Source organism: Pyrus communis, chromosome 12 (genome assembly GCF_041283825.1).
Source record: "Pyrus communis isolate YQ-2024b chromosome 12, ASM4128382v1, whole genome shotgun sequence".
Taxonomy (NCBI): domain Eukaryota; kingdom Viridiplantae; phylum Streptophyta; class Magnoliopsida; order Rosales; family Rosaceae; genus Pyrus; species Pyrus communis.
The window spans coordinates 12,182,093-12,199,235 of NC_142576.1; the positions used below are offsets into that span (position 1 = coordinate 12,182,093).

The 17,143-nt window shown below is 34.5% G+C and overlaps 1 protein-coding gene and 1 pseudogene across 1 annotated transcript; both read right to left on the minus strand.

Moving 5' to 3' along the window:
* Nucleotides 1-1,332: 1,332 nt before the first annotated feature.
* LOC148692349 (uncharacterized) lies at nucleotides 1,333-2,780 on the minus strand (annotated as a pseudogene).
* A 2,015-nt stretch (nucleotides 2,781-4,795) lies between these two features.
* On the minus strand, nucleotides 4,796-12,090 carry LOC137746015 (O-methyltransferase family protein). Its single transcript, XM_068486061.2, has 4 exons — nucleotides 11,409-12,090; nucleotides 7,465-7,801; nucleotides 6,975-7,039; nucleotides 4,796-5,302 (listed from the first exon to the last, which is right to left on the minus strand). Exons 1-4 carry the CDS (start codon nucleotides 11,811-11,813, stop codon nucleotides 5,003-5,005), a joined length of 1,107 nt encoding a protein of 368 aa, XP_068342162.2. The 5' UTR covers nucleotides 11,814-12,090; the 3' UTR covers nucleotides 4,796-5,002.
* Nucleotides 12,091-17,143: the final 5,053 nt, after the last annotated feature.

Genomic DNA, 17,143 nt, shown 5'->3' on the forward strand with positions numbered 1-17,143 from the left:
GCTTACATTAATTACCACACTTTATTGAGTGCCTCACTTGAGTGCACAAGATGGTTGTTCGGACAAGGTTTACCTTTTTATGGTCACGATGAATTGTTGAAATCAAGCAATCGGGGTAATTATTTGAAGCTTAAGCAATTTCTTGCTGATCATAATGAGAAAGTTAGAAAGGTTGTGCTTAAGAATGCTCCCAAGAATGTTAAGGATACTTCTTTCGATAGTCAAAAAGATCTTATCCCAAGAATGTTATGGATACTTCTTCCAATAATTATTGTGCAATTGAAATCATTAATGCAATCACTTAAAATATGGAAGACACATTTTATTTTTTGTCTTTTGGTTGATGGATCATGTTATTTTCAACTTAAGAGCAAATGACGATGGTATTGCATTATGTTGACAAAAAGGAGAAGCAATTGAAAGGTTTTGGGGTATGCAACATGTCTCATCTACAACTATTTTCATTTATTACTAGAAATCAAGGCGTAAAGCTCTAAAACTCACAAACTTCCATTACCATCTTGTGGACCTCTATTTTCAAGTTCCTGATATGCAACTAAAGGAATTGAATGATCACTTCAATAAGACAAATATTGAGTTGCTTCTTTGTATGATATGTTTGAGTCTGGTAAATAATTTTGCAGTATTTGACAAGGCAAAACTTATTCATTTAGTCCAACTTTATCTTCAAGATATTAATCATATGGACTTTATGAATCTTCCAATTCAACTTGAAAATTACATTCATGACAAGAAGATGCATAGTGAGTATTCATCATTGAGAGGAATTAGTGGTCTTTCAAAGGAGTTGATGAAGACCGGAAGGTGTGCAAGTTATAAGTGTATAAGCTTTTTACATTGGTTTTGGTGTTATTGGTTGTAAACACTTTGGTGGAAAGTTTCTTTTGCTATGAAAATTGTGTTTTCACAATCTTACGCAATGGTGTTTTCACAATCTTCAAAGCAGAAAAAACTCTCTCCACCAAAGCGGTTGCAGCTGGTAACACCAAAACCAATGTAAAAAGCTTGTGCACTAACATGTAACTTGCATACCTCTCGGTCTTTGCTTACTCATTTGCAAGATCACTAATTTCTTTCAATAATGAGAACTCATTATACATCTTCATATCGTGAATGTAATTATCAAGTTGAATTGGAAGATTCATGAGGTTCATACTAGTAAAATCTTGAGAATAAAGTTGGGCTAAACGAACAATTTTTGTTTGTTAAAAGATGCAGAACTTAAACATGCCATATAAAGAAGTAACTCGGTGTTTACCTCATTGAAGCAATCATTCAATTCCATAACTTCAAACATAACAATAATACTAATTATAATACCATAATATGAGTTTCACCTGTATCACAATGACACATGAGACTACTATCTTGATTTAACCCTTTACTCGTTTCAAGATCACCAATATCAAGAGCTTTCTTAAGTTGTTGTTTCTCTCTAAATGCATCACACCGCTTACACGATCTAATAATATTGACCAAAATATTAGCATTATTAAAGAAAATGACAACGCCCTCACTTCCCTTTGCAACAGCTACAAGAGCTAGTTGAAGTTGATGTGCATAACAATGAACATAAAATGCTCGAGGATATTTGTTCACAATCTTTGTTTTAAGGTCATTTAGCTTACCTTTCATATTATTAGTTGCATCATAGTCCTGTCCCCGTAATTTGGACATACTCAAATTTGTTGTAGCACATAATCTCTTAATGACCTCTCCAAGAGAGCTACTAGTTGTAGATAAGACATGTTGCACACCCAAAAACTTTTCAATTGTTTCTTTTTTGTTCACATAACGCAATACCACTGCTATTTGCTCTTTAGTTGAAACACAACATAACATGATCCATCAACTAAAAGAGAAAATAATGTACCTTCCATATCTTAAGTGATTGCATCAATAGTTTCAATTGCACAAGCATAGACAAGATCTTTTTGAATAATGAAAGAAGTAACCTTAAGATTCTTGGGAGCATTCTCATACACAACCATTCTAACTTTCTCATTATGATCGGCAAGAAATTGCGTAAGCTCCAAATAATTAACCCTGTTGCTTGACTTTAACAATTCATTGTGACCACAAAAAGGTAAACCTTGTCCCAACAACTATCTTGTGCACTCAACAAAGTGTGATAATTAATGCGAGATTCATCGGTTTGCTCAATCACAAATGTTTCAATGTGTTGCTTTTGTGTCATCAAATCTCTAGCTTGTTGTACAACTTTATGAAGACTTCTAACACCTCCTTCATGGACTCGAAAATTTTATATTCATTTCTTCCAATTTATAAATCATTTCTCAGTGAACGCATCACTTCCAATACTACCAGGTTTATCGAAATCACATTTGAAAAGATAGCAATAACAGTAAAATGCATCATCTTTTTACTATACTATACTCTAACTACTTTAACTTTTCAAACCAACTGGTGATAAAACATCGATTGTTGCTAGCTTTTCTTAGCATGATGTAGTCTTTAGGTTGACAATGATCATTTTGGAGATAGTGTCAACGAATTGCTCCACGATAATTAGGTGGATAATCAAGCATTTGACGTCTATGTCGAAGGTTTGCATAAAGATTAGTCAATATTTCATCCAACTTAGTGGCTTCACTTTATTGTGAACTACCATAAATATTTGAAAGAGGACTTCTTGGAATATTTGAAGGATAAGGAGGACTACTGGGAATATTTGAAGGAGGACTAGCCGAAATATTTGGAGGAAGATTTAAACATTGTTTCTTATAGTATCGTTCCATTACGTAACTGTAAAATAGAAAGAAAAACAAAATTCTTAGACTCTTAGTCCTAGAGTAGACTACACTAACTTGACTAATAACTAATCTAACCAACAATTCAATTAATCAATACTAATAATCACACAAATTATTCAATAAACAAAAATTCAATTCAACTAATCATATGAATAATCGTAGACATTATACAATAATTTAATTAATCAATCAATAATCAAGAATTCAATTTTTACCTTAAACATAATTTTATTCATCAATAATCAATAACCAATAACCATATTAGTGTATTACTATATGATTCTATTTCTATACTATACCAATTAATAAAAAATTCATATTAAATAATTAATTAGGGTTAGGGATTATAGATTAGAAATTAAAATATTTACCTACAAATTGGGAGTAGCTTCAAGGCTAGAAGCTGGGGTGGCTTCAAAGTTGGCAACGATTGGAGTGGCTGGTGCCGGCTAAAGTGGCTTGAAGGCTGCAAAGGGGCCAAACAGGGCTAAGGGTTCTATTGCTGGGAGATGGAGAGCAGCAGCACACTTTGCTGCTCTCTAATTGAAAAATGAAGAAAGGAACAAGATTGGAGGGAGGAAACAAAGGGGCAATGGTCCCTATATTTATTTTATTTTTTTCAAATCATTAAACGAAACGGTGTCGTTTAATTAGGAAATTTTTAATATCTTTTTACCAGGACCAAAACAATGTCATTTTGGCCTGGATTTGAAAAAAAAAAAAAATTATAACCTTGCGCTACGTATTAGCAAAACCAGATCATTGGTCGCCTCAAATGGGATTTCTCAGTTCCGACGAGAGCAGAGGGGCTAAACCAGCGTTCCTAGACATGTTTTCCGGCGATGGGAAGGGCGGCTGCCACTCCTTACCCTCATGTAGCTTCGCCACTATCTATACTTAATAATCTATATGTCATTCTATTTTGCAATTTATGTATCTCAATACAATTATGTATTTTCTTAAGTATAAGTGGACATTATTTATGCATTATACAATATACTTAATTAAAGTAAAATAAAATGCCTAGATTCTAGGCTCCTAGGAGCCTAGGCACTAGACCCTTGCCCCTTACCCGACTAACGCCTAGCGCCGTTTAGAACATTACTTTTGCCTATTCAGCTTTCTTATTCTCAAGCACAATCAAATTTTTGGACATCTTCACATTCTTCTTTAGTGGTAGACCTATTTGGGAGGCCTCCAATAGTAGTAGACCTATTACCGTACTTTCTTTCAACCACTCATTGGCACTAGATCGAAAGAAAAACTCGGGCCAAATCATGAGTGGACATAAATCGTATTCTATCTGATTTTTTATGCCAACAACTTTAGCTATTAAATTTAATTTTCACAACTATTTTTTTAACAAACGATATTATTTGCAATAAGAGGAGGGGTGTGGACTTAGCATCACAATGGGTTAGCAATAATGTGATTTAAATTCGCCTTTGGCGAGAATCAAACCAAAGACCTCTCACTTACAAGTGAAGAAGAATACTATTAGATCGTAGTACTAAGTGACTCAACAACTGTAATATCTTCTACTTTCAATCTTAGACATCTATTTTTCTTACACTTTAATTTGGATTGAATAATGTCTAACCCCACGGTAAACCGAACCAACAGGTATATAATAATTTAATAGAAAAGTAATTTTACATTACACATGTCACCCTCTTATTACAATTTGGAATAGAATTATTAGGTTGATTTGGATCAAGTTGAAATAGAAACATGAAGAATTTGAAAATCGTTAGAAATTGAATAATTTGAAGCCCAATAATCAAGCATAGGGTTCGGCCTATTAGTGTTGGTCATGAATATAATTTGTAATTTAGTATGAATGAAATGTTTTTTATTTGAACAAATGATATTATCTACATTAACGAGGTGAGAAAATGAGTTAAGCCTCACAATGGTCAAGCCATAATGATGTGGTATAAATTTACCTTTGGCGAGAATCGAACTGGTACAATTCTTATTCTTTCTTAATCAAAAGAAGCTAAGCACAACAAAGTTGAATTTAAGCCATATGGAAGTTTTACAATTCTTATTCTTCTTAATCAAAAGGAGCAACGCACAACAAAGTTGAATTTGGCAGCAACGCACAACAAAGTTGAATTTAAGCCAAATGGAAGTTTTACAATTCTTATTCTTCTTAATCAAAAGGAGCAAAGCACAACAAAGTTGAATTTAAGCCAAATGAAACTTCACTTTTGGAATTCTATGACGGTGTAGAAATAATCGATGTAGAATGGTTTGAAATGGGAGAAACCAGCGGAGAGACCGAGCTGCCGGAGTTCATCTTCGCTCCTATTCTTGCCCTTGGCCCTGTAGATGGTCATCACGAATATGTCGTTTTCTAGGAGCGCACGGGTCCTATGACTCTCGTCTGATTTCTTCGGCAATACCGGCTCACAGGCTATAAGCTTCCCTCCTTCCGGAAGTGCTTTGTAACAATTCTCCAGTATCACCTTGCATTCGCTATCCGTCCACGTTGATAAAATCCACTGCCAAGTTTTGACATATATTAATTAGTCAAGCCAATCAAGCATAATTAGTGCATAAGTTTGAGCAAATTAGGACAGAAATTTCAGTTTCTAATTCGACATGCTTGCTAGGAGACCATAAATGAACTTAAAAAAAGGAAAAAGAATGGTAGTGCGCATTTGATATTGGTTTTAGAGGAGCTAAAAATGTTTACTGAACTAAAATTACTTTCTTAATGCGTTGGACATTAAAATCAAAATAATCAGTTCTACGTTGTAGAAGCCCTTGTAGATCGTAAAAATGCTTTGCAGAGAAACACTTAAAATTGAAGAAGAACTTACAATTGAGTGATTCCCCAGGATACACTTGATTTTCTAATAAAAAATTCTACATGTTTATAGTAGAGGCATATATAACATAAAAAGCTGCATATATACTAATAGTAGAGTTATCAATTCCGAATAAGGGGTAGTATATATGCAGCTTTTTATTTTATTTTATTTTATACAACTATTAGTATGAACCCAATTTAAACAATAATTTGTAACTGAGGGGTGTGTATGTTACAAGCATTGATTTGGTGGAGGTGTATTCAATTGAGATTTTGAGGGATTTTAATTATTTTAATGAACCTAAGGGTATTCAATCAGGATTGCAAGTGATTTTCTGAAATTCAACATGTATTCAATCATGATTTTAAGAAAGTTTATTAAAATCTCTAGAAATCTGGGTGTATTCAATTAAGATTTTAAAGAAGTTTATAACATTCTAAGTGTATTCAATTAGAATTTGATTTTAAAGAATTTGAAAAAGTTGAGGAATTAGAGTGAATTGAAGAGATTTTGTAATGTATTTTAAGCAACCACAAATCTCACATTCCCCATGAGATTTCAAGGGAATTCAATCAAAATTTTACATGAAATATTTACAAATTAATTAAACTCCTAAAAAAATTCATGGATTTATAAATCCATCAAAATATCTCAAATTCCCAATTGAATACACCCAATAATAAGAATTGGATTAACTTGGTTTGGATTGAGTCATGTCTCATGGTATATCTCTGGACCAAGAGAACAATTTTATATTTTGTATAGGGGTCTAGCACTTAACACTTTTTCTGTCATTATTCTATGGATTAAGAAGACAATTACCAAAGAAAATTGAATTTTGCACTCATTTTTATTTTTTATTTTTACACACTTGTGTTTATTTTGGTTTATTGATTTTATCTGTTTATTTAGTTTAAAGTTAAAAAATAAAACAGAAATGTCCAATGAAAGAGAATAAGTCAAATCGAAAACTCAGAATTAGAATCCTAGAAGTATTTGAATAGACACATTCATGCATCTAAATATAGTTAAATAAGTCACCACTCATAAAATAGTGAAAGAGATGCTTTCAAGTTTCAAGTTTCAAACAAAGATAACAATCTGATATTGATGTTCTACCTAACTTAATTAATTTTGGAAAGTATATGCATCTATTAATCATACTTTAAATATCTGTGGTCAGTAAGTACTCATTAGTAATATTTTTTGAGATAAAAAAATATATATAAACACTTTAAAAATCAAATTGTGCATTAGAAAAATATAAAATTTCTAAATATAAAAAATTTAAACTGCACAATATATCGAGAGTGTGAATAACAATTTTCTAAATATATGTTTAATGGAGGTTTGCACAAACCTTAAAAAAAATAGCGTCACCCCTAGGAATTGACTTGAACATGTCACCGCCAACATGACTCACTCCTGCACCACAAACCATTAACATAATGCTCGTATCTAGCAATATGATTATAATTCATCATTTTTCTTCAATGATACGTAGGACTAAATGGTATTAAAAATGAATACGTAGGATTGAGTAATACAAAAAATGAATAGGTCAAATGAAGAGAAATGAAAATAAAATTTAAAAGCTAAATTACATGTATCATTCAGTGATACTTAACATTAAAGGCGCACCTCATAATTAACGAAAAATTTGTTATTATCCGATGTATTTTATAGATTAAATTTTTTACTCGTTAAACGGTTCTCAATTGATCATTCACCAAAATCTAACGGCCAGAATTCCTAATATATAAAATTTAAGTGAACCAAACTCAAATAAGTCATGACAACACATGCATTGACTAGAAATTGTTACTAATAAACCCGGTCATTTATCTTACCAGCTATTGCTGGTGCCTTGGCAACCACCTCAGGCAAGTCGAAGTTAATTCCTTCCCTCACATTAGGATGCTTCTGTAGGATCATCCGCAGGCAATCCCCTGCACTCCCTCCCACATCCACCAACCTCTCCACCCCTTCAAATCCGTCGTAGCCGTCCAAAATCGCCTTCATGAACGGCACTGACACACCCGACATCGCCTTTTGCATTAGGCCGTTCATCTCCGGCTTTTTCCCGTAGTACTCGTAAGCCGGCTCACCGTTCGCCTTCACAAATGGCTCTACCGTGGAGTCCACCACCGCCTCGTGAACCATCGGCCACGCTCCCATAAGCACATCCTTGAAAAGCTCCAATATTAAATAGGATAATTCTAAGGAGATCAAAAATTTTAGGTGCTTTATATTTTGGCCTTTACAATTCATGATTCCTATAAAAATCCATATACATATAAATGTCCAATAAAAGCCCAAATTTAAAATCTGCAGCCATATTGGTACACTATTGACCTACTAATACAATTTATTTACATCTTTGCCACTTTCCCAAATCCCTAAATTTATTCCAAATTAAAAGTTGTAGAAAAAGTGAAATAAAATATATAAACTGTTGTATTGCATTAATTGTATCCATATCATACCAAAATTTTACCTTTTTTGTGATATATATATATATATATATATATATTTTTTTTTTTGGCATTAATTGGGAAGTAAATTAATTTGTTCCAATTATTAAAAAAAAATATACTAAATCCGTATTATATATTTTGAATCAAATAACACTTCTCTAACTTGTAGGTAAATTATTTTTCATGTATTGTTACATATATTAGGCACATTTTATTGTTGTATAAATATAAATATGACATAATATTTTTCAATATAATACATCAAATTATATTTCTTCCTGTTATGGATAAATTATTCTCCATGTATTAGTGAAAAAAAGATATTATATTACACATGGGGTATAATTTTTTGTAGGTAAATTATTGGAAATTAATTTGTAGGTAGGTAAATTACTTTGTTCCAATTATATAATATATATACACACACACTACACCTAGATTATATATATATATATATATATTATTTTATATTTTGAGAAAACGTAGATTATATATTTTGAATCAAATAACATTTTTGTATATATGGTAGGTAAATTATTTTTCATGTATTATTACATATATTAGCCTATTAGGGACGTTTTTTTGGTAAAAATATATGAAGTAATATGTATATGATTGTTAGTAGGTAAAAGATAAAATCAAAAGCATGATCCAATTCCTAAGTTTATGCAATATTTTATTGTTGGTATACAATATTTTGCATCATTGGAAATGAACATTTCAAATAGTAGGTAGGTAAATTACTATGGTCTAATTATATAAATACACACACACACACACACACACACTGTGACATCCCACATCGCGCCAGGGGAGTGATCCTTATATGTATATTCCCATCCCTACTTAGCACGAGGCCTTTTGGGAGCTCACTGGCTTCGGGTTCTGTAGGAACTCCGAAGTTAAGCGAGAAGGGGGCTAGAGCAATCCCATGATGGGTGACCCACTGGGAAGTTGCTCGTGAGTTCCCAAAAACAAAACCGTGAGGGAATGGTAAGCCCAAAGTGGACAATATCGTGCTACGGTGGTGGAGTCGGGCCCGGGAAGTGGTTCCGCCTCGGGCCGGGATGCGACATTTGGTATCAGAGCCTAACCCTGGCCATGGTGTGCCAACGAGGACGTCGGGCCCCTAAGGGGGATGGATTGTGACATCCACATCGCGCCAGGGGAGTGATCCTTATATGTATATTATCGTGACATCCCACATCGCGCCAGGGGAGTGATCCTTATATGTATATTCCCATCCCTACTTAGCACGAGGCCTTTTGGGAGCTCACTGGCTTCGGGTTCTTTAGGAACTCCGAAGTTAAGCGAGAAAGGGGCTAGAGCAATCCCATGATGGGTGACCCACTGGGAAGTTGCTCGTGAGTTCCCAAAAACAAAACCGTGAGGGAATGGTAAGCCCAAAGCGGACAATATCGTGCTACGGTGGTGGAGTCGGGCCCGGGAAGTGGTTCTGCCCCGGGCCGGGATGCGACATTTGGTATCAGAGCCTAACCCTGGCTGTGGTGTGCCGACGAGGACGTCGGGCCCCTAAGAGGGGTGGATTGTGACATCCCACATCGGAGTGATCCTTATATGTATATTCCCATCCCTACTTAGCACGAGGCCTTTTGGGAGCTCATTGGCTTCGGGTTCTGTAGGAACTCCGAAGTTAAGCGAGAAGGGGGCTAGAGCAATCCCATGATGGGTGACCCACTGGGAAGTTGCTCGTGAGTTCCCAAAAACAAAAACCGTGAGGGAATGGTAAGCCCAAAGCGGACAATATCGTGCTACGGTGGTGGAGTCGGGCCCGGGAAGTGGTTCCGGCCCGAGCCGGGATGTGACACACACACACACACACATATATTTATACACATTTTGAATCAAATAAAATTTTTGTACATGGTAGGTAAATTACCTTTTTTGTATGTATTATTACATATATTAGGTTTTTTTTTTTTGGTTGTAAAAAAATATATATATGAACTCATAATGCCTTATACATAGAATTAAGCCAACAATTCTCATATTTGATATTAATATGCAATGAATTTCTTAACATTAATGTCTTATTTTTCTTTTAGCAAAATCATTAACTCTATCCTTACAATCTGCATAGAATTAATTGTACACATCAAATATGTAATAGGGGTATTTTAGGCATCTAAAAAATGTAAAATGTGTAAAGTAATAAGTAATTAATGAATTCACTTAGGTGGATCCTAATCACTTGGTTTTTTTTTTTTTTTTTTTTTTTTTGAGTAAAAAAATTATGTCAGGTTTTATATGGAAAAAATTGAATTTAAGGGGTTTAAATCATATTTTCAGTATATAAACCAAATTTATAATTCAAATGATTTGATTATAGATGATTGGATTATTAACTAAGTGTCGATTAATGTGCTTGTTTCTTATTGGTGACACATCATATGGTTTACAAATTTACTAAATTTGGTCTAGTGCTTCTACGTTTTTTTTTTTTTTTTTTTTTTTCCACATACTTTATACCTCAAATATAAGGCTTATTATATTAACACCCCAAACATTGTTGAATACACTCCATATTTGCTTTTTCAATTAAAATTTTTATTAATACACCCCACATACATTTTCATAATACCCTCACACCCCATACTCTCAACATACACCTTTGCATTTTCTCCATACACCCCACTTTGCTCTATACACCCCACACTCTTCACAGTGATTCTGTTCACTTTTTTTTATGGTCTGTGCTATGTACTGTTTGATTCAAAAGAAGGCAAGGACTGTAATCTGACACCAATGAAGTTTAACGTTCATCCACCTATGACGGCATCACCATTATCTACATTGCGAAAGAAGGCAAGGACTGTAATCTGACACCAATGAAGTTTAACGTTCATCCACCTATGACGGTACATTTTGAATAAAGTGAAGCTTTTGAAATGTCGATTTCAAGTTTCATCTGTCAAAAATAATTTTTCTCAATCAATGTGTTTGTAGTTTGCTTGGTTAGGCTTCTGTTCCACAATGGAGAGTGAGAGTGGTGAGTTGAAGAGGATAAATAATCTTGTAATATACATGTTAAAAGAGATTTTTGGATGTATTTAGTATTTTTTTTTAACCTTATAAAATCAAAATTATCATTGCATATTAGGGTATATAAGTTATTTAATATTAAATTTTAATGTGTGATGTATTCAACATTACATTGAGTGCTAATAAATAAGGCCAAATATAATCTTTACTTTTCTTCAGAGGATGTCGTAAGTTTAAATTTCATATACGGCAATCATCGAATTCTGTTTACCTATTGAAGAAATTAAATGTCTAATAATTAAGATTATAAAAACCTGGTGGTGTTGGAGGACATAAGGGCCGTACGACAAGCCGTTTTGGTCTGTGACGAGGGTTTGACCGATTGGAGTAAGGGAGAACTTTCTGTCGTCGGAGCCGTCGTCCAGGTTGCTCAGATGCTCCTCAAACACACCGTAGCTGGTGAGCATGCGGAGGATGCGCTGGAGGTTCTCGGCGTCGCCCCCGACATTAGGGAGGACGCGTGCGACTATGTCAGAGGCGGAGAGGGGAGTGTTGCAACCGCCCTGCCAGATGGCGTCGGGGACGTTAAGTCGAACAACGGCGTTTAGAGACATGGGGACGCTGATCATGTTGGCCAGCTCCAGGATAGCCAGTCTTGCTTCGTTGCTGCTGCTGCTTGGCCCTGCGGTCACGTGACTCACTTGATTATTCCCGTCCATGGCCTGATCAGATGATGACCTCGAGGCTATAATTTCAGTTTCTCTTTTTCTTCGAGTTCTTTATACTCTTATTATTTCGGAAAAAAAAAAAGTCTCCTCTTTCTTCTGGATCTTTAAATTACAACCATATTTTGGGAAAATTCTTCCTGACACAACAAACGTCAGAGGTGGTGTCGGCTTATCTCTGGGGCTGCATGTGATGAATCTTGTGAAAAGATAATACTGGTTCTTTTCTTTTTCTACGTGGTCCAAAATTATTCCAATTTTGAAACATGAAAAGTCAGGAATGCACTGTAAATTTTGTCTTTTATCCCAAAAGTCGATCCGTGATACAACTATTTGATTGATATATGGGAGTGAATCGCAATATCGGAAAAGAACGAATTTTTACATAAATAATTGAATTGTTCTTCGTATTATTAATTAGTTTTATATAGTAAAACCTTAACGTTTTTGTGGTAAAAGCACAAATTGTTTCACGTGGAAAGTACAACGACAACACGTGTTTTATATCATCTCGTTTGTGTTATTCACATGTTAGGTTTGAAAATCGCTACACGTAATAAGACATGTTAAGAGTGAATCCCATATCATGGAAAGAAGGGACATTAAACGTATTTATAAGTAATTAATATACTCTTATATTATTAATTAATTTTATGATCAAACCTCAACTTTCTTTACTAATCCTTCCATTATTAAAGGTAGGATTGGCCTCTTCCAAACTTGTGAAAACAGTGATGTGAAATGTGGTATCTTCAGCAGTTTATTTATTTATTTATTTTTAAATATAAAAAGGTCATACCGATTTACTAATCGAATTTGTACTACAACATTAATTTTATTATAAAATTTTATTTTAGTTAATTATCTTTTTTTTATATTATAAATATCTGATAATTATACTTTTATAAATAATTTATTACTCCTCCATCGTCAGATATTCAAAATTTTGTCGAAATTAGTTTACCTGTTTGCCATGTGATTTCAATTCTCCCTTCAGTTGAGGATAACACGACTTTTGCGCCACTAAAAATCACTAAACGTGAACTTTGTTCTTCCTCGAGCATGTCTGATTTATTGAACTCTATATAGCAACGACTCATCTTAGTGCGCAAGATTTTTTCACCCTTTTAAGTAGCTCCTGTGACAAATATAAACACAAAATAGATGAAAGATTTGAAACTTTGTCTTTTGGGGGAAAAAAATTAACTTCTTATAAAGGTTTAAGAGAGATAATTGGCTAACAGCCACTAATTCATAATATAAAGCTGTTGTGAAATTGGTTGAATGCCCACATAAAACAAACATGTGAAAGATAAAATAAGCATGTGAAAGATGGAAGAATAGAAGTCGAAATTATAGGCTTAAATAGAAGTTTGGTTTTTTTATATTTATACGTGTAAACTTTCAACATGCATTAATTGGTATTGTAGACTTTTGCATTTTAAGAGCTCTATATAAAGAGCATGCGATATATGACCAAAACACAATAAAAGAAGACACAACACAATAGAGAAATTCATGGAAGCTATGCCAAGGCTAGAGAGAAGAGAGAAAAATACTAAGAGTTATGGTTATACTCTTATTAATTCAGATAATGAAAGAAACTACTGTTGCTAACCCGAGGACGTAGGCACACTTGCCAAACTTAATAAACATTGTACCTTATTTACTCTATATGCCACTACATATATCGTCTATTTTTCAACAAAAACCTCCATGCAATATTTAACTATTCCATTCTTGAGCTACCATACATCTCCCTTCGAGAAATGCTACATCTATTAGTAGATTTATTGTGATATTCTATGCAGTAATAACCTCTATCTATTTATGAAAACTTTGGGTTTCAATTTAGGCCAGTTACATAACTTTCATATTGTAATAAGTTATAATTGTTTTTAGATTTTGTTACAAAAAAATTTGCCTGTACATAGTATAACTGTTAATAACACCAAAATAATGTAATGTCACAAATAAAAATTTAAAAGGAAAGATACTTTTCTATAATGTAATAACTCATCAAAATAGGCGCCTTGTTGTAGAGGTAAAAATGTTTTCAACTTCTCAAACATGCTTACAACTTCTCAAAACTACTGTGCATGCATATATTAGAGCATCTTTGATGGAGAGGTGCATAGTTAAGATGTGAAAACTACAATTACATCACATTTTTACATTTTATGGGGAATGTGACATGTATTTCAATGGGAGAGATGCAAACTTAGGATCCCATGTACTATTCTTTCTTTATTTGATGGGGCCCACCTTCAAAAGATGTAAACAAATATGTAAATTTGGATTTTTATTTACATTTTTCGGCTAAGATAAGAATTTTACTTCTATTAGAGAGATTTACCAACTAAAAATATAAAAAGTTCATTTCAAGGCATTTTGTGTCTCCCATTGTAGATATTGTTAGCCAATATAGCGTCTAGCTATTAGAGCATTTGCATTGGTATGGGCAAATGGGTTGGCAAACCATATTTGATGAGTCACGTAAGCAAAATGTTGCACGTTGGAAATTGAGTAGGTAAAATTGCACTCTTCCAAAGTAGGCAACAATATTGCCTACTATTGGGCCCAAAAATCTCACGTACAATCCCAATCACATCTAGAAGCCCGATTATCGTAAAAATACCTCGAGCAGCTTAAGTATATGCAAAGGTGCAAAATTGAGAAGGAATCGTATTTACAATCATGCCAAATAATCTATGAGTGGTACGTTTGTATGACCATGCCAAGCCCACGCATATCTATCGTGCCAAGCTTTGTCACGATGTTGTAGACAAGTCATGTTAACCACGCTACACACTAATATGAGCTCACGCCACGTATCAGGGGTTAGCCAACTAGATCATGTTGTGGATGGTTACAAAAGATTATCAGGCCTATGTGAAACCAATATTGTGGAAGACTTTGGGTTGCTTAAAACCTTAAGGCCTGGTTTGGTACTGAGGTGATTCTGAAAAAAGTTGGTATCAAAAAAAGCTGGGAGCTGTTTTTGTGTTTGGTAAACATTCAGCTTCAGCTTTTTTTTCATAGTTTTGGGTGAAAAAAAGCCAAAAACAAGAAGCTGCGAAACCCAGCTTCGAAAAACCGGTTGTTTTTCACATCTGTTTTACATAAAAGTTTACCAAACACTATAATACTGCTTTTTTTTTTTTTTCAAAAGCATTTTTACAAAAAAGTTTACCAAACACTCTGCTGCTTTATTTCACAGCTACTTATTCTCACAGCACAAAAGCACAACAATACCAAACCAGCCCTAAGACTACCAAAAGTCCAAGCCCATGATTCTTGAGTTCCAAGTAGGTAGGTCTGGGAGAGAACAAATCAAGTTTCCCTTTCCCTTAGCAAGCCAACCAACCCGCTTAGGAAGAAACAAAAATCCAAAGCTTTAGGACCATGTGAAAACCTAGTGCAAAGCGTTCATTAATGAGAAGAGAGGGGATCTTCCCTTCCCAGCTCATATAGAAAAACAAGAAATGAAAACCAGGAAGGGTGTTGCCAAAAGTAACACCTGTGGAAAATTGACTAGGGACTAAGGCGTTCTAGGCAAAGTGTGTGACTAGTCTTCATAGGAGCAACGGAGCAACGTTCCATGTTATGCTAAAAAGGAAGGTCATAGTTGTGCCAAGGGAAATAAAGATGAAGACTAAGCCAAAACGAGAAGAAACGAGGAAATCAAGGGATTCCTTAAGACTATCATCTCCAATCGAAAGGGCTAAACATAGCCTCGTTGAGAATTATAGCCATGCAAAAATTTACTTTTAAATGAATAGTATCAAGCCATACTCATATATCATTTTTAACTGAATGTGCTAAACTTAGCCCCTCAATAATTTCTTAGTTTTATGTTTATACTTGAAATTTACTGATTAATTTAATTAAACTACTATTGGATGTTTTCAAATTTAGTGGTTGGACTTGAATTAATTATTGCAACTGAGGAGCTTGGCCCAAAAAAGGGGCCAAGAGGAGGGCTACATTTGGCCATCCTGACGCCCCTTTTGGCCAAATAATGGTCTGGTGGGTTCTATAGAATTATAGCTCAGCCGTCGGTTAGAGATGAATTTTTGAGCCATTAGTCCAACCGAGACACTTCCTATGACGCGCTAATTCTTTCGAATTATTTAGGGACTTGGTGTTGAAGCAAACTAGGGGAAGCAAAAAGGTTTCCATTAAGGCCTAAGTCCAGCTCAACCTAAAAGTCCCCCAACATAAATTGGCGAATCCATTAGGGACCACATCGCAACTTTGATTCAATGGCTCTAAGATCTAGAAGAAACGACATCAGGAGTGGCAAAGCCTCGGAAGAGGAAGGCAAGGCTGCTTCTTGGTTGAACAAGTCCCAGTGTGAGGAACATCGCCAGGAAAGTCAAGAAAAATTGGAAGAGTACGCCATGCCAGACATCATCGTTGCCATTCACGCTTTGGGAGAAGCCCAAAAAGAAATTGCTGCATCTTTGAAGGAGTTGAAAAACTCAATCCCGAAGCCAATTGCAAGAAAATGAGTGAGAAGGATTGCGCATATCAAGAGACGATCCCCCAAGAAAAGTCAGTCGCTGCTGCCGGGAAGGGTTCTGAGAAGGGACCATCCCTTGTCACTTAAGAAGATGTCATTGCTGTGCTAGAAAAGGAGTTGCACAAAAGTTCTAAAGACTGGAAGTTTTTCAACTAACTGACATAGAACTTTTGACATAGCTCATCAAGCTTGCTTATACCTTTTTAGCATAAAACGAGCACTACTATACATGTATGCATTAGTTAGGTGTCTCTCTTTTTTCAATGGGTACATCCTGAAAATTGACCTGTTCCAGTACTAATATACTTATTTTTATCTATACAACTTTTATCAAGGACAACATGTTCAAAAAAATTTTGGTAACTACACATCTATTAAGTAATTAATAACCTCCTTATACTAAAATTTGTTTAATTCCAACATTATGATATAGAGATTATACTGTGTATCATTTATTTGTTTTATGTTCTGCTATAGACAATTGGCTTGGTTGAAATACAAATTCACATATAGTAATAAGCGAACAAAATACAAGAAAGCTGTGTCATGATGTTAATTGTTGATGTTTTTGCATGGCACAGTGGCGGTAGTAACAAAGCTTAAAAAGCCATCGACTCCCATATGGCCGTCCCGAGAAAGATGATGAATGGCAAAAGGAATGTTAATTAGGAACGAATAATGTTGAGGAGATATATTTTCGTACCGTATAATTCAAAGTTTTGAAACTTGATTTGGTAACCGCAGCATTACCTATTATTATCTCTTTAGAGTGCGACAATCACACTAAAAACTATAAACA